The 25206-nt window shown below is 40.9% G+C and overlaps 1 protein-coding gene across 5 annotated transcripts in view; it reads left to right on the forward strand.

Moving 5' to 3' along the window:
• Positions 1–25206, forward strand: part of HNRNPK (heterogeneous nuclear ribonucleoprotein K) — a 44181-nt gene that overhangs the window by 18565 nt on the left and 410 nt on the right. For 2 of the 5 annotated variants that reach the window (XM_085850124.1, XM_085850127.1), the window contains exons 7-13: positions 3074–3187; positions 9541–9669; positions 9964–10298; positions 12684–12756; positions 13163–13178; positions 16129–16193; positions 16438–16607. In XM_085850124.1, coding sequence (XP_085706250.1) covers positions 3074–3187; positions 9541–9669; positions 9964–10298; positions 12684–12756; positions 13163–13178; positions 16129–16193; positions 16438–16607 — 902 coding nt within the window. The remainder of the gene's footprint in view (positions 1–3073; positions 3188–9540; positions 9670–9963; positions 10299–12683; positions 12757–13162; positions 13179–16128; positions 16194–16437; positions 16608–25206) is intronic. The other 3 variants (XM_085850126.1, XM_085850128.1, XM_085850125.1) reach the window with 2 other exon arrangements.

Raw genomic sequence — 25206 nt, forward strand, 5'->3', positions numbered from 1 at the left:
TGGAGCAAAATACAGAAAATTTTGAGAGGAAAACCTGCTGCCCTCTGCAAGAAAGCTGAAATTGGGATGGAAGTTCACCTTTCAGCATGACAATGACCCAATGCACACAGCCAAAACTACACTGGAGTGACTAAGGAACAAAAAGATAACTGTCCCTGAGTGTCCCAGTCAGAGCCCTGACCTAAATGTAATGGAAAATCTGTGGCATGACTTGAAGATTGCTGTCCATCAACACTTAGCATGCAACTTAACTGAGCTTTAACAATTTTTGTGCAATCAAGGTGTGCACAGTTAGTATAGAGACCTATCCCAATGGATTCTTAGCTCTAATTGTTGTCAATGGTGCTTCTTCCACCAGGTATTAACTCAGTGGGGTGGACTATCCAACCAAGATTTTCTCGTTTTGTGTTTTAAATTTATTTTCTGAAATTTGTAGAATTTGTTTTTCACTTGGAAGTTGTTGGTTATGATGTGGGAAAGTCTGATTCCAGGCTATAAGGCAACAAAAGGTGAAAATTTTGAAAGGGGGTGTGGACTTTCAGATAACCCGGTGCCACCGGGCAGTTGTAAGGAAATTCGTTCCCAATTGTGTGGAATATTTTGAGTTTGCGAGAAATGTCCTTTGACAGCATAGTGGCAGTGACCTATGGATATTCCACAAAATCTAAATTATGACCATCCTCAACCTGCCACACCCCAAACTCTACCCCCCCAAACCCTAACTTTGTCCTGTCCTCTATCCTCTCCCAGCTGTGCTCTCCCCACCCACCAACACTCTGTCCTCTTCTCTCTCTTCTTCCAATTCCTTAACCCAAAATTTGCAAGTCCCCTCTCAATCCCAAGGCCTCAACCCCCCTTTCCCAACTCTGTCCCTTGTCTGCACCCTCTCCCCACTCCAGCTCTGTCCTCCACACCCCCCCCCCTGTTTTTCAATTCCTCAACCCTACCCATCCCAGGTCAACAGCTCCCCCTTATTCAAGTCCTCAAAACTCCACATCCATTTAATTGTCACTAACTGTTCAGACTGCTTAGGTTTGTCGGTGAAATAAGTCGACGAAAAGGAAATTATTCATTGGACTGAATTGACTAAATTTATGGTTATATTATTTTTTTTACTTCTGGTAGGTGTGCTAGCCAGCGACTAAAATTATACACCGCCTGTGAAACTTTGTGTTTCTGTTCACACAAGGCATTGGCGGGGTGCGTTCTTTTGTACGTCTCGTGTGCATGGAAATAATGTGGAAGCGTTCGTAAGGAGTCCCAGGTTCTGTTTCCAAGGGAATTTGGGATATGGATTCTCCTCCTCCAGCATCATTGGCTGAGGGCATGGCTGTGCTGCTGATGCAATGCACTCTGCTGGTTAGGGTAGGAAGTAGGAATATCGCCATGGTGCCAACGATAGCTCACCTACTCTTTGCAAAGGAATGGAGTTTGCTATGAATATTCTTTGACAGCATAATTGTCACTAATTGTTAAGACTGCTAAAATTTCTTGTTGAAGTATATCGACAGAAAGGTAATACAAGTTGACAATTGACTAAATAATTTGTGGATATATTACTGTTGTTTTCTTTCCTTAGTCGGTGTGTGAACCAATTACTCTGAGCCTCATTACCAGTGTGTGCAACAAATATGCACATAACTCGTAATTGCATGAACATCGATATTTGTAGACCTCCGAATGTAATTCTTGGTCTTTGAACTTAATGTGGACTTGATGCTCAATTTTGGTACACAATTATTGGTATGTAACACATCTTGGTACATAATTCTATTTAAGACTTCTGGATTCCGGGTTGCATCACTTGTTGGTGAAATCTGCAACTGCTGATTCCACCTCAATCAAAGCTAAGTTTTCTGAACCAGATCTGTTATTTCCCTGTATTGCTGTCTGTTTTTGTCCAATTTTACCATGTTGAATCACACATTGTGCTTTGTCGTCAAATTTGTTTTCATGCAGCCCAGGTCTACAGCAGGGAGCAAAATCAACTGTTTTGAGCTTGTTTGTCCTTAAGTTTCTCTTTTTTTTTTTTCCAAGTATTTTGTCCTTTCTGCCTCTTCAACATTATCCTCATTTCAATTTCCTCACTTCAATTTTTTTTAAACTCCAAACACTATCTTATTCTGCCCTCTACTTGTACTTCTCATTCCTTTCATTACCTTTCCCTTTTCTCAATATCTACAAACTGAGTCCTCATTGAAAGAAACACTTCTTCCTTTAAAAGCTTTTAAAAATGTATAAAAATGCTTCACTGTCCTTATTTTCCATCATGAGTATCCCATGTGTTTCTCTTCTTCATCATGATCCATTCCTCTGCCTCTTCTTCACAAGGCATATTTTGAAATATTGACGTGTCTCACTGAAACATTTGGTCCATCGACCCTCCTCATGTTCCTACATCATGACCTTCGTGCCTTGAACCAAATTTCCTTCCACCCATCCCATGGTCTTCATTTCAGAATGTTAAATTTGGAAATCGTGAGAAGTACAATTTCCAGAGATTGTCTGCACAGAACAATCAAATTCTCTTCACATTCTTTTAGTGTCAAACCCCTCCGTGTCAGTACCCTCCCCCACATATCCTACAAACCTGCATTCTTCCAACTCCACCCCTCATCATCCCTCCACATCATGTCCCCTTTTTCTGCATTCCCCCTCACTCCACCCTCTCCAAGCTTCCTCCTCACCCCACCCTCTCCAAGCTTCCTCCTCACCTCTCCCTCTCCAAGCTCCCCCCTTCACCCCACCCCTCAAAGCTTTCCCTTCAACCCTCCAGTCTTGCCCCCTTTCAGCTTCCTCCCGTCCCATCTCACCCTGCCCCCTCTTGGCACTTTATTTCGATATTTTTCTCTTTCTTCATTCTTTTCTGATACCTTTTTGCTTTGATGCAGATTTATTGTATTATTTTCTGCTTTTTCCTTGATTCTCACTTGCCATGTCTGTCTTGATTCAAATAACTTATTGGCTGAGGTGGCATCCACTATTTCCTGGAATTGATTGAATCTTGTAGTACAGAATATTGTGATTTAGTTTTCTGGCATTTTCTTTTGTCTTCTTTACGCCTTCTTTCTAGTATCAGCATTACACTTCGCGTGATTTTGATTGTGAGCTTCGAATGTTGGTGCACCATAGCCAGGCCGGTGGTATCATTGGTCTCAAGGGAGCAAAGATCAAGGAGTTGCGAGAGGTAAGGCGATGTTTCTTAATATTTTTTTCTTGTTCTAACATTATTATGATGTGCCAGAGTTTCGTATTTGCTGCATTTCTACATATTAGTGAGTTTTTATTTTAATTTTGCCTTTTCATCAATGATGCAAGTTTGAATAAAGTAGGAATTTAGTGTTTTATAATCACGTGGTGGTGTACACCCATGTTTGTTTAGAGTTCTACTGACGTTTTGAGTATTTTCTCTGACATGCAATGTGCTCTAACATGGGTGTGGTTATTGTTACCCCACCCTGTGCAAAAAGCGAAAAGCTGAGTGAAGCGATTGGTTCACTTTGCCTGTCCTACAGATGTCAGTCTATGATGGAGGAGGAACCTAATTTCAATTGAATTTTATATCTTGAACACTGTAGAGCACAAATTGGACACAAACATGCAGTTCAGCCTTGCTTTGGCTCTAATTTGGCAAATTGTTCGGCTTCTGTCTCAAACACGCATGCACATAGAATAGAGGACAAAGGTAATGTCTGGTCGTCAAATAAAATTGAAAATCATTCCAAATAGGAAACTTAGTTTTTAGGAACGTCATAAAGGACACAAAGAACAAGCACGAAGACCAAATGGAACATGCAAAAGACTCCACAGCAACCGTGGTAAACTTTCAAAAAAAGTTTTATTTTCTATTTTCTGCAGCCTAAATTTCACCTCAATTGGAATAAAAAGACTAAAAAAATAAAAATTTAAAACTTTTATTCCAATTTAATTGTTTACTTGAACACTGGAGAACACAAATCACCTTCTTGCCACTTCCAAAACCTCCAGTTTCGCAGTACTTAGACAATATTTCGTGGTCGATCAATATATCGGTCGATATCTGGCATTTTTGAGGTTATCAGCATCAGCCGATGATGGCATTGATGTGGCCAATAAAAAAAAAATATATATATATATATATATATATATATATATATATATATATATATATATATATATATATATATATATATATATATATATATAACAATTTCCTTCTCGTCATGCTAGGCAGCTAGAGCTCCCTCTTGTGTCAATTCAGCATCTGCAGCCACCCTTCAGTTCAGTTGGCTACTGCATAATGTTAGTGAGAGCTTGCTGGCAGTGTGGGATATGCCTGAGGAAAAGGTAAGACTGTGTATGTACCTACTTCAGGGTACGTCATACATGCCACTGTTCCGGGTGTAGCCAAGTGGATCAAAGCTTTTACAATCTGTACGGCATTTGAGGATTGTAAACACCTTTCTTCGATTTGTTGGTGATATACTGATATTTTTATGAATACGCCGATGATTTTTTTCATATTGATTTTTTTTCTTTTCTTTTCGGTATACTGGTATATTCAAATTTCCAATTCCGGTATATCGATATGAAAAATTATACCAATATATCCATGTATCTCATAACATGAGATTTTTATTTTTATTTTTGTTAATTTCCAAAGTGATTCTTCACCATTGTGAGACGGTCAAAATAATAAATAGCAAAATATTTCAAAACATTGTGGACAGATTCGAATGAAACTTGATGGACAGGGTTGGGCATGTGACTGGGACAAATTCATTAGATTTTGGTTGAGGTCTGGATGCATATTCAGCCTATCGGTGGTATACAAAATGTAAACTTCATTCTGGCAGAGGTATGCACTTTACCGAGTGCCATTCTAGGTGTTATCTGTTTGCGTTGTGCATCCATTCGTCTGTCTAATTGGATATTTTTGTTACCACGATAACTTGTAAACCACTGAAGGGATTTTAACCAAACTTGGTACAAGTATGGACTGCAACACAAAGATGAACTGCTTAAATTTTTAGTTCAGCAGGTCAAAGGTCTTGTGCCCTTTGGAACTAATTTTGCAGACCATAACTTGAGTTAAAAGCATCTGTTGTCTCTCTTCTACTTATCTCTTCTCTTTTGTACTCCCTCTCATGTGATCTTTAACTTTTCATGTGATCTTTGATTGAGGTCAAATCTTGTGGGTTCACATTGAATGCAGGTGGAGACCTATCCATCAATGCATTCGTTTCAAATTATATTTCCTAGTTTTTTTTATTTTTATTTTTTCTCAGGGCATCATTCCATCTCGTGTTACAAATGGATATATATATATATATATATATATATATATATATATATATATATATATATATATATATATATATATATATATATATATATATATATATATAGTATCATTTTGTTCTTTTCACACTACAAGGTTACCATTGCTGTGCACAGTCAGTTAAAGATGTGGATGACGTTTATGGAAGGATAAAACTCTATGATGGAAGCAGTACATTTTTGAGTGGTGGCAAAATGCCAAGCTCTACCTGCTACCATACACAGCTGGATTTTGTGTAGCACCGCACGGTTCACTTGCACATTTTGATCGATTTGTCACCATTTTGTACAATAGTAGTCGAGTTTTTGGTTAAAAATGCACCTGGATATCTCAGTATCTTGATTATATTTGTTTGGAGCGATACTTATTTTGGAAAAGCCTAATAGTTTGTCATCATCATTTATGAACTTTATGTGTAGCAGCATTTCTGCCCTGTACAAATGTGAAGATAAATGCAGCACAGTCTGGATGTACCTTTTCATTGTTTGGTGTTTGTTAGGAATTGAAAGGGCTGGCAGGATAGCTTAGAGGTGTGTCGACTCGCATCTAAAATGTCTAGCCTGGGTTTGAATCTTGGCCCAGCTGTAAACTCCCACCCTGGTGTTTCGGAGGCAGTGTGAATCGTCAATGTCCGTGGTGTCCATTGAAACGTTAAACTGGGCATCCCATCTGCCAGCATTAGTTTGTGGACATTAAAGGTCCCACTGTCATGAGTGAAGAGTAGGCAAATGATCACCAACAACCTTGCAAAATATGCAAGTTATCGCTTAAGCACAGATCCATTCCATGTGATGCCTGGTGTTGGCTTAATGGTTAGGGTGGCGGACTTGGGATCCTAGGGTCCTGAGTTCAAATCCTGCTCGGCCATTGAATTAATATCAGGTGGGGTTGACTCAGCCTGTCATTCTTCTGAGGTCGGCAAAATGAGAACCAACTTGCTGGGATAATTGAGCTATTCGAGTATCTTGTGTTGATGTGGTGACCCGTCCAGGATTGTGCCCAATAGCCAAGGAGACTGCTTCGACAGCACTGACGGTCTGTTCAGAGTATGGTCCCAATGGATGGATGGATTCCATGTCTTCAGTTATCATACGCTTCTTTCCCACCCATGGTACACAGAATCCTATGGTGATGCAGTTGCCTTCAAACTACTTGCCTTCTCTTCATGTCAGGCAAATCTGAAGAAGGCAATCTCAGGTCATTCCACATAGCTTGGAACAAGTGTGTGTCCACTCTCAGGAAAGTCAGAAAACAACATCTGGCTAACCTCAAGGCTGAACTTTGTCTTCCTCCTCTAAAACCTGGTGGCACTTCATTAAGTTATTTTCTGGAGTATGCTCTCCCTTCACTCCTTCTCTCACTTCAAATGGCACCACAGCTGACTCTAATCACGAGAAGGCTGAATGCCTCTATTCCAGTGATCTTTCGGATCGTTTTAGACGGGGGCCACTTTTGCCGATAAGACATCAGTGTGAGAGCTGCCACACCACCTGCAGGACTCAATAATGGCTGCTATTAGCCCCCACCTCCACATACTCTTCTTCGTTGTGGTTAACTGGGTTGTAAGCGTAATTGTTTGTACACTGTAACCATATCCTGTTGTAGTTATGTTACGTTTATGCTTCGCATTGGAACTCTCATTGAAACCATTCAGTCAATTTGATGGCAGATTATGATGGGGTGTTTTCATATTTATGTATTATCGGCCGCATGTCAGGGGCCACAATTTAGGCCACAAGGGGCCGCCAGTGGCTCGCGGGCCGTGCAATGAAGAACAGGGCTTTATTCTGTGTTTTCCTCCAAATCTTGTGTCTCCAAACCCTCACTCTCTCTAATAACCTGACCCAGTTACACCCAACTGCTCCTGGGCTCTGCCTTTTTCACTTGTGAAGGTGTAGAAGTTTGTCAACCCTCGACTCTGATTCTGCAACTGGACCAGATAGCATCAGCTCGTGTTCCAAAAAAACCTCTGCTGCTTTTGTGCAGATACATCAGGTTCCTTCCAATCACCAGTAAGGTCATGGAATCCATCATCACAATTGACATCAAATCTTTCCTTTTCTCCAACACCTTCACTCTTTCATTCCTCTTTTTCCCCACCTTTGGAACAAACTCGCACATACTCTTCAATCCCACTCTTCACTCCAGGTGTTCAAAACAGCTGTTCACCACCATCTTAAATATTCCCCCATCCAAAACCTTGATCTTTTCTTCACCCCCGCTAATCCACCCCAAACCCACCTCCTTCAAATTCCCTGCTTTCCTTCCTGAAAGTCCCTGTAGTGTACATATTCTTTACCCTGTGTACCCCACCCCATCCCTCTCCCTTGCACAGATCTCCTAATATCTCTGTTCCCCTCTGTTTTTTTTTTCATTCCCTCTCCCGCCCCTCTTGTCTCCTGCTCCCCTTGTGCGTTTCTGTGTTAGCTCTCATACGAGCCTCAACAGTGCATACAAAAACCAAAAAAATGAACAGCCTCATCTCACATCATCAATTTTGATTCAGACCCGGACATGCTGCTTCTGCTCTCCCAATAATAGATGGAGTTACTCAATGTAAGACAATATCAGGGCTGTCTCTCTAATCTTGAGCATGCAATACAGTGTGGCACCTTGACTTGCTCTCTGAACTCTCTGCCTATGGCATCCAACATGATCGCTGTACAATGCTAACTGACTTCTCCTACCCTCGTAGCCAATGCGTGGCTCTCAACAGAATCCTCTCAACTCTCCCTGTCAAGGCTGGAGTGTCCTGATGCAGTGTTCTGGACCTTGTCCTCTTCCTCGTCTTCATTAACAATCTCTGACATTCTGGAAAATCCCGTTTATCTTTTTGCTAATGACTCCACCCTCTGCAATAACATCCCTCATCGTTCAGATTGGCAGGCAGCAGCCTCTTCCCTCTCTGCAGACCTTGATTTAATCTCAAACTGGTCAAACACTTAGAATATGTCTTTCAATCCTGAGAAATCTCACACTCTTTACTGTGTCTCTGAAAGGACCGTCTGACAAGCAGTCACATCTACTTTCTCAACAATCCTCTTGTAGTTCAGTTACTCAAACTTTTGGGCCTCACTGTCAGTCATAATCTTTCTTGGGCAAACCACACTTCTGAGTTTGCCTTCAATGCCAGTCGCTGACTGGACATCCTCCATCATGCAAAGTCCTGCCTTTGTACACCTGAACTTTTATCCACCTACAAGACTTTCATCCGCATCTTCACTCTGGGCTGGCGTCCTTGTTGCACACCTTGCTCAGCTTGATCCAAGGTCTTCAATATTATTGGAATATCTCATGATGAAGCTGAGTCTATGGGCCAATCACTTTCACATCGCAGACAGGTCGGTGGTCTGTCTTCGACCACCTCCTTTCTGGTCTTGCAACCTCTGTTCTCTCGGTTCTCTGCCCCCCACCCCTCCCCCCAGTTTTCTGGAGGGTGCATATGGTCTGCTCAGCTCCCAAAACCTCATGGTGGAACTCCCAAAATCCAGAAGACTGCTTACCTCCACTTATTCATTCCTCTGTTTTCCCTCCACCTGTGGAACCAACTTACACATTCTCTACACTGTCATTCTTCCCTCCAGGTATTCAAGAGAGCTGTTGACCACCATCTCAGATCATCCCCACTCCACAATCCAAAACCATGTTCTTTTTTACCCCAATTAAACCCTCCCCACGCCTACCTCTTTCCAAGTTTTCAGTTTTTCCTTCCTGAGAGTTTGCTTCTGTATCCATCTTGTTCACCCACTTTATCCTCCTCCACCCCTCATTTTCCTCACATCCCTTAACTCCTCTATAATTTGTCCCTCATCCCTGCTGTTAGTGTGTTTCACCCTTCCTTCTACTGTTCATTTCGCTCCATTACGTCTTGATCCGTTCTCTGTTCCAGCTCCTCCACGAGTCTCGACTTTGTATCGAAAATGAAATGAAACAAAAGTCCAAATTCCTCCTCTAACCTACAGGGGCACAACTGCACCCCCGACAAATGATGCTACCAGCAGCTATGTTCTGCAGATGAAAAAAGAGGAGGGAGAAGAAAGCATTTGAGATTGAAGTAGCACAAACTTGAGATTTTATATTGCACAGGACAATGGTACATTTGCTTCATAGAGGGATGCTTGTTTGGTCCCCAACTTAATTTTTTGAATGAGCCTTAGGGATGTGGTTCAAAGCATAAAAGACAAGTTCACAGTGTGACCTTTGTGCCCATTTGATTCCAGAGAACGTCGACGACAATCAAGGTGTTCCAGGAGTGCTGTCCTCGCTCCACGGACCGTGTGGTTCTCATTGGCGGCAAACCAGATAACGTTGTGGAATGTGTCAAGAGCATCATGTATGACCTGCAGAAGGTGGGCGTCATGCTGTTATCCGGTCTTTAATTTGTTGGACCAACCCATTAACTTTGTTTCAATTTTGTATTTTTATGTATTTTCACATAATTCATACATTAGGTGATAATGGAACTGGAAAAAGTTCAAAGAACTCTAACGGTGAATCATCGAATTGACATAACTTTAAAGTATCATCAACATCTATTATTTACATGCATTGTTTGTCAGTTTGTATGGTATTTAAAAGATTTCCATTGTTGAAATTTTTAGAATTGTGTAATTATCCTCACCCCATCCTATCTCCCACCCCAGTCTGATATAAAAGGGCATTTGCTTCCCTATGATCCAAACTTTTATGATGAGACCTATGACTATGGTGGATTCACCGCAATGTACGACGACCGTGGCTGGGGCCGTCCAGCACCCCGCGGCCGGGGAGGTCCACCATTCCCTCCGCATGGTGGGCGCTTTTTCGAACGTGGTGGGCGACACTTGCCTCCACCACCTGGACCACCACCACCACATAGAGGCCGCTATGGAGGTCCCCCATCTCCAGGAGGTGGCAGTGACATGGGCTATGATTCCCATCCACCATCCCGCCGCAGTGGACCACCACCACCGCCTTTACGTGGCGGACGCTTAGGAGGGTAAGAATAATTGTGCTGAAGTGGCTGGGTGATTTGGTCAAACTTTAATTCTGTGCTTGGTGGAAAAGAGCTGTCTTTATCCTGCCCTTGCGCACATTGCTCACATCGCGTGTATTGGGAAGGCCATTTAAAGCTGCGTCACAAGGTCATTAGGAAGGTCTTTATTTTGTTTTTGTGAAATTTATGAGCCCGTTTTACAATTGCGGCTTATCTGTTTAAACGAGTCTTTCTTTCGGGCAGCAGTATAGTGACTTTAACGTGCAGTGCAAGAAGGTCGTCTTGTTTGGCCTTTTAAGGCAAATGCAAAGTACTACTGCCTTTTCATGTCTTCCCATTATTGCGTAGCTTGCTTTGCACCAAGCATTGTGTAGCAAAAATGTTCCATAAAATGGAGTGAGCCATTAAAAAAAAAACTATAAGGGAACTCGGCAGAGCACATACCTCCTCCTTGTAATGCCTGATCCACGAGAACATACATATCGGGCCAAATACATTTTTGAAAAATCATGCTATATATTGTGTTTGGCCCTATCCATCAATGGTGAAGAATCACTTGAAAAATTAAATAATTCTCATATCCAAATTCGGATCTTCACCAAAATCGAATCAATTTGTCGTGGTCACACACCCAACTTGTCCACCAAGTTTCATCTGAATCCGTCCACAACTTTTTGAGATATCCTGCTATATATCTGTTTAGCACTATCTCTCTGTGGTGAAGAATAACTTTAAAAATTATCGGATCCAGATGGGGATCTTCACCATCATTGAATCTATTCTTCCTTGTCACACACACAACTTGTCCACCAAGTTTCATCCTGATCCGTCCACAACTTTTTGAGATACCGTGCACACAGACAGACAGACGGAGGGGTGAAAAATAACGTCCTTCACCTTCAATGGTGGAGCTAATGATGTACTGAAAGTGTTCCATTAAAATATCTCCACCATCAAAATGTACACTGTGCATTTGACAAAAGTAATGAAGAAAAACTCCCACCACAAAGATTACTTTTTAAGAATGCATGTGGTGTTAATTTTACGAACCAAGAAGAACAAAATCAACTTTTGGAGATGGCTCCTCTTGCGATGACAATTGGATCTTGTTGACTCTGTGATGATCTGCTAAACGAGCATGTTGCAATGATTTTGGCCGTGAATCAAAAAACAACCGAGTGCAAGTTATTCTCCAGTAGTACACATTGCAACTGTTGGGATTCCAGCATGCCTGTAATGATTTGAGGAACAATGTTGTTCTTTGATTGTACTTGGATTGTACTTTGATTGTCGTACACTTAAAAGTACATAAATAAAATACAAGATTAAGAGGGAGTGAGAGAAGTCTTCAACTGATTACTGAGGTCACAGCCTTCAGTCAAAACGATGTTTTTGCTTGCAATCTGGAATCCATCTTGCCTTTATAATTGTCATTGACCCTTTCATAAGAGGCAGTTGTTTAATAGTTCTACGTGCTTCACTTCACCATTCTCTCAATCAAGGTGCGTATCGCACTTTCCCGAACATTAAGTAAATGTGACCTTGGACTCGTGCAGATAAATTGACATGTACATACCACCAGATACAATTAATCGCTGGAGTTTTATTTTTGCAACGACATTAGCTTCATCGACTTCCTCTGGTTAAGCCCACGGTTCTATGTATCAGCATAATTGTTTATAATACTTTTCCCTTTAATGCATCCACATTTGATGACCTTCTGGTTGCTACTCAGGTTGCCTATCCCAACAACAAAACTCGTCATCTTTAGATATACTCTTACACTATGAAAGAAATTGATTGATGACTATGATGATAGGAACCTCAAAGCACTTGGACTTTGAATTGTCCATTCTCTCCTAATGTTTTTGTCCTTTCACTTTTGGGTGCTTTTATGTTACAAGCTCCTCTTTGAGCCTTGGATCATTGGAAAAATGATAAGACCCAAAGGAAAGCCTTTCTAGTAGGAATAAATTGTTGGCGTTTTAATTTAGCTTTAGTTCTGAATTTTAGCTTAAATGTTGTCTAATTAATCTCGAGCTAACTGACAAGTTTAACCATGCAAGGTGGCATTGCTGCAGGAATAAGAGTCAGTCTTGTTATGTTCCATAACTCCCCAACTACCTCCCAGCTTCTGATTTTAAGACTTTATCTTTACTACCATAGTGATAGTGTCTTTGACATCTTTGAAATATTTCTGCAAGAAAAACACTGCCAAGGTCGCATCTAGAATCCTTACGGCCCCTTTTCCCCTCCCTATTTTGTGGTTGGGAACGGATGATCGCTCCTTGTGTGTGGGCGGCCTAAGTAGAAGGATATCAGGGTAACTAGCACTCCATCACGGCCAGCCTTGATACTATAAATGAGATGTTTGTCTCCGTGTGACAGGGACCAGGGGCGACCAGGGTACAGCGTAGGCCGATCACCAGCATACTCAGGAGGCTATGAGGATGAAGACATGGTATGTCTGCTGACATGATTTAAGTGCATTTGCATAATCGTGTTTAAATATTCGGTCTTTGTGGTGAAGTGAGAATAATTCAAACCAGCTTGTATATATGCCAGTTGACGATACGTTTGTCTTTTTCTTGAAAGCATTTCTTTAGTTACTTTCATGTCTTTATACCAAAGACACCAAGATGGCTTTTTAATCACAAAATTGCAACCTGCCACGTGTGTACAACAGCTGTGCAAGTAGAGTGGATTAAAACATCTTGTGTCTTTATTAAAAATATATTTATATATATATATATATATATATATATATATATATATATATATATATATATATTTAACTAAAATGTTGCCTTGCGATTGTTCTTTGCCTTATGTCTTTTCATTTTTATTTTTCCCCATCTTTTTCTTAGGGTCAAATGGCATATGGTAAGTTTTTTTTATTATGATTATTATTATTGTTGTTAAAATCGATATTAAGTGTATTTGCCCTCGTTGGTGCCTGCTCAGACATTTGATGGTAATTTTTATCTCCCAGATGGGTGCGCATTTATCTGATTTGTTCACTTGAATGAAATGTATTGAAATTTAAGTAATTTATCAGATTATGTTACGATAGTATAGTTTTAAAATGAGTACCTTGTGACAAAACAATCTCAAAGTTTGATCAAAACATTTTCTACAAGTTTCAAAACTCTTGAAAGAGCAGAACACCAGAGGGCAAAGGGTAAACAAAAATGGGCTGAACAGGGAAACTGGTAGAAGAGAACTCATGGATGAATCACAGCATGAAGAGTAGAATTGTGGGTGTATAAAATCTCAGCGTTCGAAATTGGTCGAGGCCATAAAGTGCTGGGAAGCAGACTTGAAGGCCTGCAGAGTAGAGGATGAGAAAACTATTTGGGAAAATGGCTTCACTTGTGATAGAAGAGGGGGCACATAAATGGGAGATGAGCGCAAAGCTTTGACTTGAGGATGGTAACAAAGCAATCATTTATAGTGGAATGTATGCAACCTTGAAGTGGCAGGGATTGGGTGGAGAGGTGAGAAAATGTGAAGGGGGAGACCAGAGTAGAACCTGTAAAAGACTGTCAGTGAGCGATAAGCAAGACTTTTAAGACTTCTTATAATGAGTGACGATGACATGGTGTGTATTAGATGCTATAGTGGGAAACAGCACACCAGTCCATACATAAATGGAAGCAATATTCTGTGACACAGTGGTGGATGAAAGCCTTGTACACTAGGATAAGCTGAGCAGCACGACAGAGAAAGCATTTAATCCTGCAGAAAATTCCTCGGCAGTAGCCAGCTTTGGAGATACAATCTACCTGACAGGTTGTAGATGATTGTGATGCTCAAGTACCTCTCTCAGGGGTTGAAAACACCCTTCGATATTGGGGGATTTTCAAGCCAGGCTATATGGTAGTACAAAGTGATTGTATGAGATTTTCCTGCATTGACATATTCTAGATTTAGGACCAGTTGCTTATTTTCTCCAGATTGATAAAGAGTTATTGGTCCTGGCAGCTTTGGTGGAGGAGTAAAGAACAGTCTTGCACAATATGGTCAACTGCAAAATGATGCATTGGATTTTCCATTGAGGTTGTTGATGCAAACCAATAAAACAATTGGTCTCAGCTCGCTCTATTGAGACTGGCCTACCACCGCATTGGGCTGCATTCCGAAGCAATCCGACTTCAAAGAGACCTGACCCCAGCACGTTGGGGACCAAGGCCTTCGCCCATCACTTAGAACTGACTCATCCATGTCCAAGTGCTGTTCACATGGATCCCTTCTCCACCTCAGCCTTCAAAGTCTCTCGTTTGAATATTTGCTCGGTGTGCCATCCAAAGAAACTTCCTGCTTGCAAGCACATCGGGGAAGGGTTATGGTACTCTGTCTTGGCATGAACGGTATTTATTGTGACAGGATAAAATGAGTTGCAGCTACCAGGAAGGTATTGAGCCAACTGCCATAAAGTTTGTTTATTTATGTTTTTCTTTTTTTTCTTTTTTGTGAATTGTAAAAGATCGGATTTCAGGTGAGCCTTATGCTGAGCTTTGGCATGCCAAGGACCGTAAGCATGAGTGTGAACTTTACAAGATCACAGGTTCTCATCCGTAGAGCTAGCTTTCTGGTAATTGTCTACTGGGACAGAATGTTGTAAGAGGACTGCTGAAACTGAAACATGATGAACCAATGAGTGTAATGTTGAGAAAATAGTCCTGAGATGATGGACTAGTAAGTGGAAGAGATTTCATACTGCAGGCCAGACAAATCTTTGTTTAAGCTGCCAGACAGAGGGACACTTTAAAGACGTGCTCTTAGGAGCCACTGGTTGCTGAGAAATTGCAGGAGTGGTTTGATGAAAGTTCGACATGATCAACACGTGCAAAGAGTTTGGCTGTTGGTGTAAACAATAGGCTTGGGAATGAAAAAGATTGGATCACACCTGAAGTGTCACAAAAGGACTGCAACACAATGGGCACTGGTATGATTATCAAAGCCAAGCCATGTGGAATTGAGGCTGTTGGAATTCACCACAAATTAGGAAAATAAAGTTGTGGTAGGAGGGTTGCAGGGAGTCAAAGTTGGCTGCTTCTTGCGTATAGCAGCTTGGCTCCCGGTAGCTATCATTTTGTTGGGGCGTGACTATGCCGCTGATGCTGTGCCCCGACACCAACCAGTACACTGGTACTCATTTCGCCAATCTCAGTCAGATGACAGGCTGTATCAACCCCACCTGGTGTTAATTCAGTGGAAAACGGGGCACGAACTCAGGACCCTAAGATCCCAAGCCACCCACCCTAACCTCCAAGCCAACACCAGGCTTGAAGTTGGCTGAGAGGGCTTCTAGGTGCCTGATATCATTTAACTTGACTGCAAAGGGTTGAGTGGTATGTGGTGGTGCAGGGCAGGATTGGTTGTGGGGGGGGGGCATTATTTTTCAAAATCGTCTCAAACAGCTTGTTTTAATAATAGTCAACTGTATACGTGTGTCCACTTGTGTAATAGTAATAGTAATAAAAAAAATGGTTTCTTAAATTCCACGTATTGCAACAGTATGTCAAATTTCATGTGAATTACATCGTAAAAAGAAAATTAAACAAACCAAAAAAAAGATTATTTAAAGATACAACTTTTTTTTTTCAAATGCAACATTCATGAATAATGTTGCAATGAAATACAATTAGGAAATATTTAAACAACAAGAATTAATTAATTTTCCCTAAACAATGCGAGGATATCAAATATTCATTTACCTGTTTGATTCATACAGAATGGGGATGGATGAGAGAGGCATTGCAGAGAATATGATGTGTTCAGAGTTGGTCTTTCCACAAAATGGTGTAACCTCTTGGTATGTTTCCTCTAGCAGGGTGCAGTTATGGTGGAATTGGGGGTCCCATCATGAGTTCCCAAGTCTCCATCCCCAAGGATGTAAGGCTTTCCAAGCTTTTCCTAGTTTGGCTTTTTTGTTGTTGATGAGTTGTCCAAACAAGCTCTTGTTCTCCAGTTCGATTTTGGAGTTGATTGAGATATTTCTGAAGTAATGTTAATTGTACAATCTTCACTGATCTTTTTGGCATGTTTTGCAAGGAGGTGAACTGACTTTCTTTTTTTTATTGTTGAATTTACTTGTTCGTTTGTTTTTATTGATAATGGTGTCATTTCTTCCCCTCAGCTTGCCGGTTCCATCATCGGCAAAGGAGGACTGCGCATTAGGCAGATTCGCTCCGAGTCCGGTGCTTCCATAAAGATCGATGAGCCCCTCGAGGGATCAGAGGACCGCATAATCACAATCACAGGAATCCAAGACCAGATTCAAAATGCACAGTTCCTGTTGCAGAACAGGTGTGTCATGTTCTCGTAAAAGAATAACTTTGACCAGCGTAGTATCATTTTTGTGTTTTTCCTTGAGAGAGTAGGAGGGGATTTGGGATTCTTAATGACATTTTATTTTCCTGCTTGCTGTATGATTGGGAATGTAAAAGATTGGATCACACCTGAAGTGTCACAAAAGGACTGCAACACAATGGGCATTGGTATGATTATCAAAGCCAGGCCATGTGGAATTGAGGCTGTTGGCATTCACTTCCAATTCCACTTGGAAGTGGAATTCACTTCCAAATCCAAATCTGATTCCAATTCACTTCCAGTTGTCCATGCTTGGGTACAATCTTGTGTCTGACCTCCTCAGACAATTCTCAAGTTTTCTTTTGTGAGGATACGTCCTCAGCTCTCCTTTGAATTTTTGTGTTGACAGTTATTTGTTGGTATTTTTTTTTGTTTAACGTTTTGAAGGATTGTTTCGTATAAGTGGAAAGTTGACGTATATGGAGAAACCCTATTTTTCAGCATACAACTCAATTGGACTAATTTCCACATTTTTCTTTCCTCCATTCATAGATGAGTCTATTTGTAGTACAAGACAAAGCTAGATCAACTGCAGTAGCTAGCAAAACTGTCAATCAGTCAACAACAGAGGTGTTAATTCCTCCCTGAGGAACAATTTATTTATTGATTTATTTATTTATTTATTTATGAATTATACACTGCCTGCCTGCCTGGAAATCCAACAAAATTGAAAATCATTCCAAACAGGAATCTTTCAGTTTTTAAGTCATAGTATGATCTGCATGAATAATTAATGTAATGTGTTGGATAAGGTGATGGAACAGACACTGTGGAAAATGGTGGTAAAATTGGAATTTATTTGTTCAGCTTTTACAATCCTTATTTTATTAGGTCATCTCGGTAAAGCCGGATCAAATGTCCGTCTGTCAACAATTTTTCTTTCCGATCTTGATGAAACTTAGTATGTGGGTAGAGGTCGATGAGTGTTGCACAACGATATAACTTTTGTCCGGGTTCAAGGTCATGAGGTCACGTAAGTTATAAAAATCGCCATTTTCAAAACCTATTTTGTATCTAACCGGACAGATTTTTGAATTTCTGTCCCGTTTGGCCGCCACGTAACCTGGAAGATGGTCAAAAACACCTCCCGGTACAAAAAACTTTTTACTTCCGATCTTGATGAAATTTGGTATGTGGGTAGAGGTCGATGAGTGATACCCAACGACATATTTTTTCCCGGATTCGAGGTCAGGGTCAAGGTCACGAGGTCACGAAAGTTGTGAAAGTCGCAATTTTCAAAACCTATCTAGTCTGTCATTTTAGGAGATATCTGGCAACGGTTCATCGATTATGATAGTAAAAAACATTATAGAGATGACCGTCACCCCCACACGGGGGTAATTTTTAAAATTGAATTATATAGTACAAGCGATCTTGTTCCAAGCATGCAACACGTTCTTCTGACACATACCTTTATTTGGGTGGTGTATTGGCAACTGACAGCTGCCTTAATCGCTCCTGAAAATAAAAATTACCCGGGTTATGTTCATGAAGCAAAAACACACCTATTGCCTATAATTCAAAACACTTCACTGCACTGGAAAACTTGTAGACAGGAATACTGTCATGTAAAGGGTGGGAGGGCTTGTAATACCTTCTCCCACCTGGAGTCAGCGCTGTACGATGCACATTTACCTGGAGAATTTGCATCCCCTCCCTGCCCCCCCCCCCCCAACACCACAAGCAAATATAAAAACACTAATTGGGGTCATGTTGATCCCATGTAGTAGGTCTGGATGTAATCGGCCCAGAACTGTAGGAGTAGCATGACAAACAAACACCGGCCCTTGAATTATAGCAAGAACACTTGAAGACTGCAGAGCACAAATTTCCTTCATAATACTTCTAAGAACCTCCAGTTTTGCAGTATTTCATTTTAAATAAAGGTTCACTGGGGTGGTGTTTGGGACTGCTTCTGGATTACTTCAAAGCACGAGACTTTTAGATAATTTTTAACGATCATTAAAATCATTATTTTATTAAAAATGAAATAACCGTGTGGGGTATTGTGTTCTATGACCTCTCTCGTTTTTAGGTGATTCTTTACCATTGAAAGTTGGGGCCAAAATGATATACTGGAAAGGATTAGTTCAAGTCCGGGTTACATTCCTGGAAAACATGACTTAAACTGATACGACTTAAATTGATCAGCTATTTCCCAGAAGAATCAACTAAAATACAGGAGATACGTTCCGGCACTCCAACACTCCATGTGTAAAGTCTTAATTTATCACAAATTATACAATTTAATGAGGAAGAAAATAATATGAAATAAAATGAAAAGGTTTGTTGAAGATTTGATGGTAAAAATATTATGGCTTGAACAGACATATTGAAGCTCAATAGTAAATAAATAAAGAAACATGGAAGCAATTTAACAAAATAAAGATTTCTCTCGCACTTGCCGTGCTGCAACGGGGATGATTAGGGCTTTTCTCCATATTAATTATTTTGTGGGTTTTTTTTCTTCTTCTTTTTCTCCATATTAATTATTTTACTCTATCTCTATATCTATATCTCTATCTCTAAAAGCCCTTTCACACCTTGACGATTTAGCCAACGTATGCCTGACTTGTGCAAAATTGGGCTAAAACGCCGGCACACGCTATGGGTAAGTTTGTATACGTTAAGAGCACGCTGGCAAACGTCGTAGTTCGCCGAGCTGTCAGACAAATTTTCCATGCTTGAAATTTCCCGACGTATGCCAGCGTATGACTCACACGTTCCGCATAATGCTGGCTATAAGTTGTAGGCACGTTACACGATCGTTGACACACGTCGACACACGTTACTTGTAAGTTACTCACAAGTCGAAACACGTCGAGGTAATGTTTAGCTTACCCGCAACTTATTTCTAACCTATGAGTAACGTGTTGTAGGCACGTTACGCGATCGTTGGCACACGTCGACACACATAACTTGTAAGGTACTCATAAGTCGAAACACGTCAATGTAATGGTTAGCGTCAGTGTTCCAGACTCCCTGGTTTTTTGTTGTTTTTTTTTTTAATTTTTTTTTTCTTCGGTATGACGGTGATGTTAACACTTCGATTTCTAGTGAAGTTATAATATAATTAAAAGGCTGCCGCTCAACGATTTAAATCATAACCGTCATACCGAAGAAAAAAAAAAAAAGAAAAAAAAAACCAGGGAGTCTGGAACACTGACGCTAACCATTACCTTGACGTGTTTCGACTTATGAGTAACGTACAAGTAACGTGTGTCAACGATCGCGTAGCGTGGCTACAACTTATGCCAGCATATGCGGAATGTGTGTCATGCGTCGAGTACGTCGAAATTTTCAACATGCTGAAAATTTATCGACGTGCTTTGCATACAATGACGTATGCCAGCGTACTACGACGTATGCCAGTGTGCTCTTAGCGTATACAAAACTTACCCATAACGTATTCGACGTGTGTCAGTTTGGTTCGGCAAATTTTTCATACGTCGGCATACGCTGGCTAAAACGTCAAGGTGGGACAGCGGCTTCACACTTCGATGTCTGGTGTGGTTATGATTTGAATCGTCGAGCCGCAGCCTATTAATAGCCTACGCCACGTGATCGTCGGCGATACACTGCCGCGCGCTGTGCATAAGTTCGACTATCGTTGGGCATAGGTTGTGAACGCCGACAACACGCTCAGCATTTGTTGGTATAAGTTATCTATATGTGATTAAAACGTTCTGTATACGTTACTAACACGTTATGCATACGTCCAACACGTTATTATACTCCCAAAAATTAAAAAAAACATCAATAGTTCAGCTTGCGCCAGCGTTTTACAGACATTTTGATACGTTGCCATACGCTGGCTAAAACGTCAAGTGTGACAGCGGCTTTAGTCAACGATTGAAACTGATAATATTGTACCCTATTTGCCAATGACGTTAAAACGACAAGACTTAAACTGTTCATTAGTTGTATGGCACGATATTTCAAAAAGTTGGATGTGGATTGTGACAGAACTTGGTGGATGAATTGGGTATGTGACAAGAACAAGCCGATTCGTTTTTGGGTTAAGGTCTGGATGCAGACATGGCCTATCAGTAGGATACAAAATGTAAACTGTTATGCGCTCCACTGAGTGCTTTTCTAGTTTTGTGTGCAGGCACGGTGAGCTGGGCAGGGGCCGTGTGGAAGACTAGTGATTTTGTTGTTTACCACTTGCACATGCACAACAAGTCACGGTCTGCCGCACGGAGCCGCCTCTCGTCTTCATGAAGGGGGGCCCAAGCGGGTGCAGTTAGGCAGGTGGCACTTTGGAAACTTCATTTTTCAGTGTTTTGCTTCATTTTACTTCTATAAAGCTCATTGAGGGGGCTGCAACATCGATGAAACAAACATGTAGATAAATACAGTGCAGGCAGTCCTTGGTTTATGAACACCTCCTTTTGGAACTTCCATTCATTTGAACATGATGCTTTATAATAATGTTTCCTTATTTGAACGTTCAATCCATTCACACGAACAAGGCTTTTTTTGAACATACTGCGCTAAGCACTAAACACGCAAGAAATCAGACCTCGACAGTTGATTAGCTATTCACACCTCATTCACACGGGCTTCGCTCCAACACTCTTCCGCCATTTCACACGCCATTCTGTCTATGGGGTTCTTTACCGGCACAAGAGAAAGCGTGTTCCCCACGGGATTCTTTGCCTGCACGAAAGAAAGCGGTCTCTATATGGGGTTCTTTACTGCCACGAGAGACATCGATGCTTGCTCTGCTTCACCATAAACCCCTTGAGCTCGTTATCTCTCATCCTTTATGCTGCACACGTTATATTTACTGAAATGTATTCATTTTTTGATTTAAAAAGTACATCTAATAGCGTTTTTATGTGGTTTAAAAAAAAGAAGAAAAAGGGTGGGTTTGATGGGGGTTTTCAAACGTACCATGCAGGAAATCCGACGCTCGAATGTGGGGAAAAAGAACAAACAATATGTGGGCGGCATGCTGAACAGCAAAACGCAGGGATTCATTCATGTCCTATGATGCATCTGGCTTTTTTTTTTGGCAGCACCATGCTGTACTGTATTGTACTCTATTTGTTGCCACTGGTGTCTGTCGATTTAACAAAAAAAAATTTCTATGTACATGTTTTTAGGCTTTATTATTATTATGTATATATTAATACTGAAGGACCAATTTTGTGCTCCTCTTCGCGGTCGCGTCACGTTTTTCTCGGTACTGTGACCTGGACTGAAAGAAACTTCGTACCTGTAAGAGTGCATCGCACATAGTGGCAATCGTCAACCTTCGGAATCCGTCTGTGACGGGGTTTCGGCTAGTTATTATTAGTGCTACTCTACCACTGTATTTATATATAGCATCACTTGATTCATTAGAGAGAAAAAAAACCTACATTTAATAACATTTTTATGTAAGAAAAGGGTTTAATTTATGTTCTGGAACCAATTAATCACTTATTACGTAAATTTAAAGGGGATTTATTGTTCCGGTTTACGAACATCCAACTTACGAACACATTTTCAAGAACAAATTGCATTCGGAAACTGGGGATTGCCATGATATGAAACACCTGACCTGACTTCAATCAGCCACTGAGTTTGGTCGGGATTGACATTACTTCCCAGAGCACTCTGAGTACCAGTGACGCCATCTCGATGGTGTCACTTTTCTCTCCAACTCAGCGGGACAATTAAGGAGACTATTCCTCCCCATGGATGCCAACTGCAAGTGAAAGTTGTCCTTGCTCCATATGGTCAATGCTGATCACAAAGCAAGAAAGCAGAAGGTAGCATTTTTGAAATCTTTGGTACAACTCTTCCAGGGTTGGAATCGAACAGCTGACATCCCAGATTCAGAACGGACGCTTCACCCATTCTGCTACAGTTCTCCTCTCTTCCTCCAACCTCCTTTCCATTTGTTGATGCTGTTGGTTTCATCTCCTGTCATCGATTCTCTTCTTGCCGTTTCAGATTTTATCCAGCCTGTTCACTCCGTGTCTTCCTCCCCTTTCCCCTTGATCTCATTCTTCCTGAAGTGTCCTACTTCCCTGTTGTTGATGTGTTTTCCTGCTTTCAACAGTTTTCTGTTCTTTTGTTTTTGGGGTTTTTGTGGGAGGTAAGGGGGGGGAGTGGTTTGCTCATATTTGCTTTGACGGGCTAAGACTATATCTGGGGGTAGTGCAAGGTGTGTGCCTTGTCTGTCTGTGTATGAATCTCAGACTGTCCAGCCACTAGGACAAGGTTGTCCATCCAGCCATGAGAATTGGGGCAATAGTCGGGGAATGGAGTAGGGAAGCATTTCATTGATGCCAGCATCTGAAAAGGTAGTGTTTGAATGAACAGTCCTTGAATTTCCTGGAAAAATGAAAAAACATTTTCCAGTACTGGAAAGTCCTGAGAAACTTGTCCATTATGTCAAAGTCTTGGCAAATTGAGAAAATTGCGCAAATATAAATAATCTGCCTGGTCTGCTGTCGGAATTGTTAATTCCGCCATTCTTGTTAACAATTTTAACCTCCCTCAGGGATTTGCCATTAAAGCCACACTAAAATGGTTTCTCAGGACAGAAGAGTTAATCCCAATCTCACCCCTCCTCCCTCAATTGATCACATAGTGCTAATTTAGCTGCTAAATAATTCCTGAATCGATCTCCTCTAATGTTCTGTTATACCTGCCCCTAATTATTTGTTCATGGCCTCTGCCTTTATCCATTCAGACCAAAAATATTTGGTGACCCCTGCTGGGACTTTGAAGTTTGGACTTTACACATTATTGTAAATCAGTTGCGCTGCTGCAGGGGGTGGTAACAGAGACTCTGTGCATACATTTTTTGTACTGCACTGTACCCATCACTGCATTGAAATCAATTCCTTTTTCTGGTTATTATTTCCATTTAGTGGTTTTTCACCATGGATTCCAAGAGGAAAACTGTTGCTTGTGTGCAAAAGAGTCGAGGAAAGTAATGTCTTTAAATAACAAACTCGTTCAAGAGGTTTAGAAGCAAGCACAGTTTGGAACTATTTCAGGAAGCATAAAGACAACAGTCCAAAAGTTAGATGTTTTCTTTGTTCAATAGAGATTACTCATCACCACAATACATCTGATATGTTGAAGCATTTGAAAACAAAACACCAGACTGAGTACCAATTAGTGACAGTTGAGAATGTGAAATCACAGAAACTAAAGCCTGCAATGGCAACAATTTTACAATCGATCATTCAAAGCATGTTCTGTAAAAGCTTGAACGATTCCAAGTATGGCACTGATTCCTCAAGACAAAAATCAAATAAACCAGATGCTGATAAATATGATTGTGAGGGACATGCAGCCTGTATCTGTTGTCAAAGACTTTGTGGGGTGGGGGGGGGGCTTTGGATTGTAAATATGACCTCGTAAGTCATCACACAATCATGCACAATATACTTCCTGTGAAGTGTATTTAGAAATCAGGTCAAAACTTATTGGGATGATTCATGCCACTACTTCCATTGCCATCAAAAAAGTACTCAGAATTGCACTCGACTCCATTGATTTCTAGTAAATAGTATTCACAATCAACTTGATTCCAAAATTCCCCAAATTAAAAGAAATTGCCCATCCCTCTTAACGAGTTCAATATCCGCCAAGTAAAGAAATGCATAGAAAACACAAGGGGTAGTGAATGCCTTGGTTTTGTACAGCGAGCAAGGGTGATTCAGGTAAACCGTTCCAGTACATGACGTGAGTTTATAGGTGAGGAAACGTAACTGCCTGCACAAAAAAAAAGTTTACTGTCATCGGAATATCTTCGCCATATGTGGAGAGCATAATTTCTTGACTTCAAATTTTTATGAAAATGAAGACAATTATCAATTGCAGTATACTCCACATAAGCAATCCATGTGACAGCTGGTTATTTAATACTGCAAAAGGTACAACTTGGAATGGTTTTGTTGTGCAACGTGCTAAGCTGGTATATTTTCTGTCGATATAGATTTACCTTATTTATTCTAATAGAAGCCCCCCTTCAAATAAAGCCCCCCCCCCCCTTTGAGAAAATTTTCATGTTTCAAAGGTGTCTAATAATAGCCCCCCTCCCCCTCCCCCATCACCCAGTGTGAAACAATTGAGACAGCTGTAGCCTGTAGAGGGAGCCTGGCCTGCCTGGCCAGGCCGGGACCCGGCTTTGTTGACTCGTGTGTTTGACGGCGGTCAAGTCAGTGTGGTGTCGTCTTCTGCATAATTTATACCCCTCGACCTTGACAATACTTGTATCTTCATAATAAAACAAATAAATAATAAATAAAAAATTGTATGTTTGTAGATTGTCTCTAATAAAGGCCCCCTCCTCTCCTTGATCAAACTGGTATTCTAATAAACGCCCAGGGCTTATATTAGAATAAATACTGTATTACTGAAATATTCAATGGAATAACAGGAGACGACAAGGTTTCATTCTTATTCTTGCGGCTTATTCCAATGTCACTTGTGACATAAAACATTTGTGTTGAAAGTCCTGGAAAACTCCAGAAAATTTGGTTGTACATGGCTGTGCGAACCATGAAAGGGGGTGACAATTTCA

This window comes from Eptatretus burgeri, chromosome 12, assembly GCF_056783735.1.
Source record: "Eptatretus burgeri isolate ZD-2024b chromosome 12, Ebu_testis_v1, whole genome shotgun sequence".
NCBI lineage: Eukaryota > Metazoa > Chordata > Myxini > Myxiniformes > Myxinidae > Eptatretus > Eptatretus burgeri.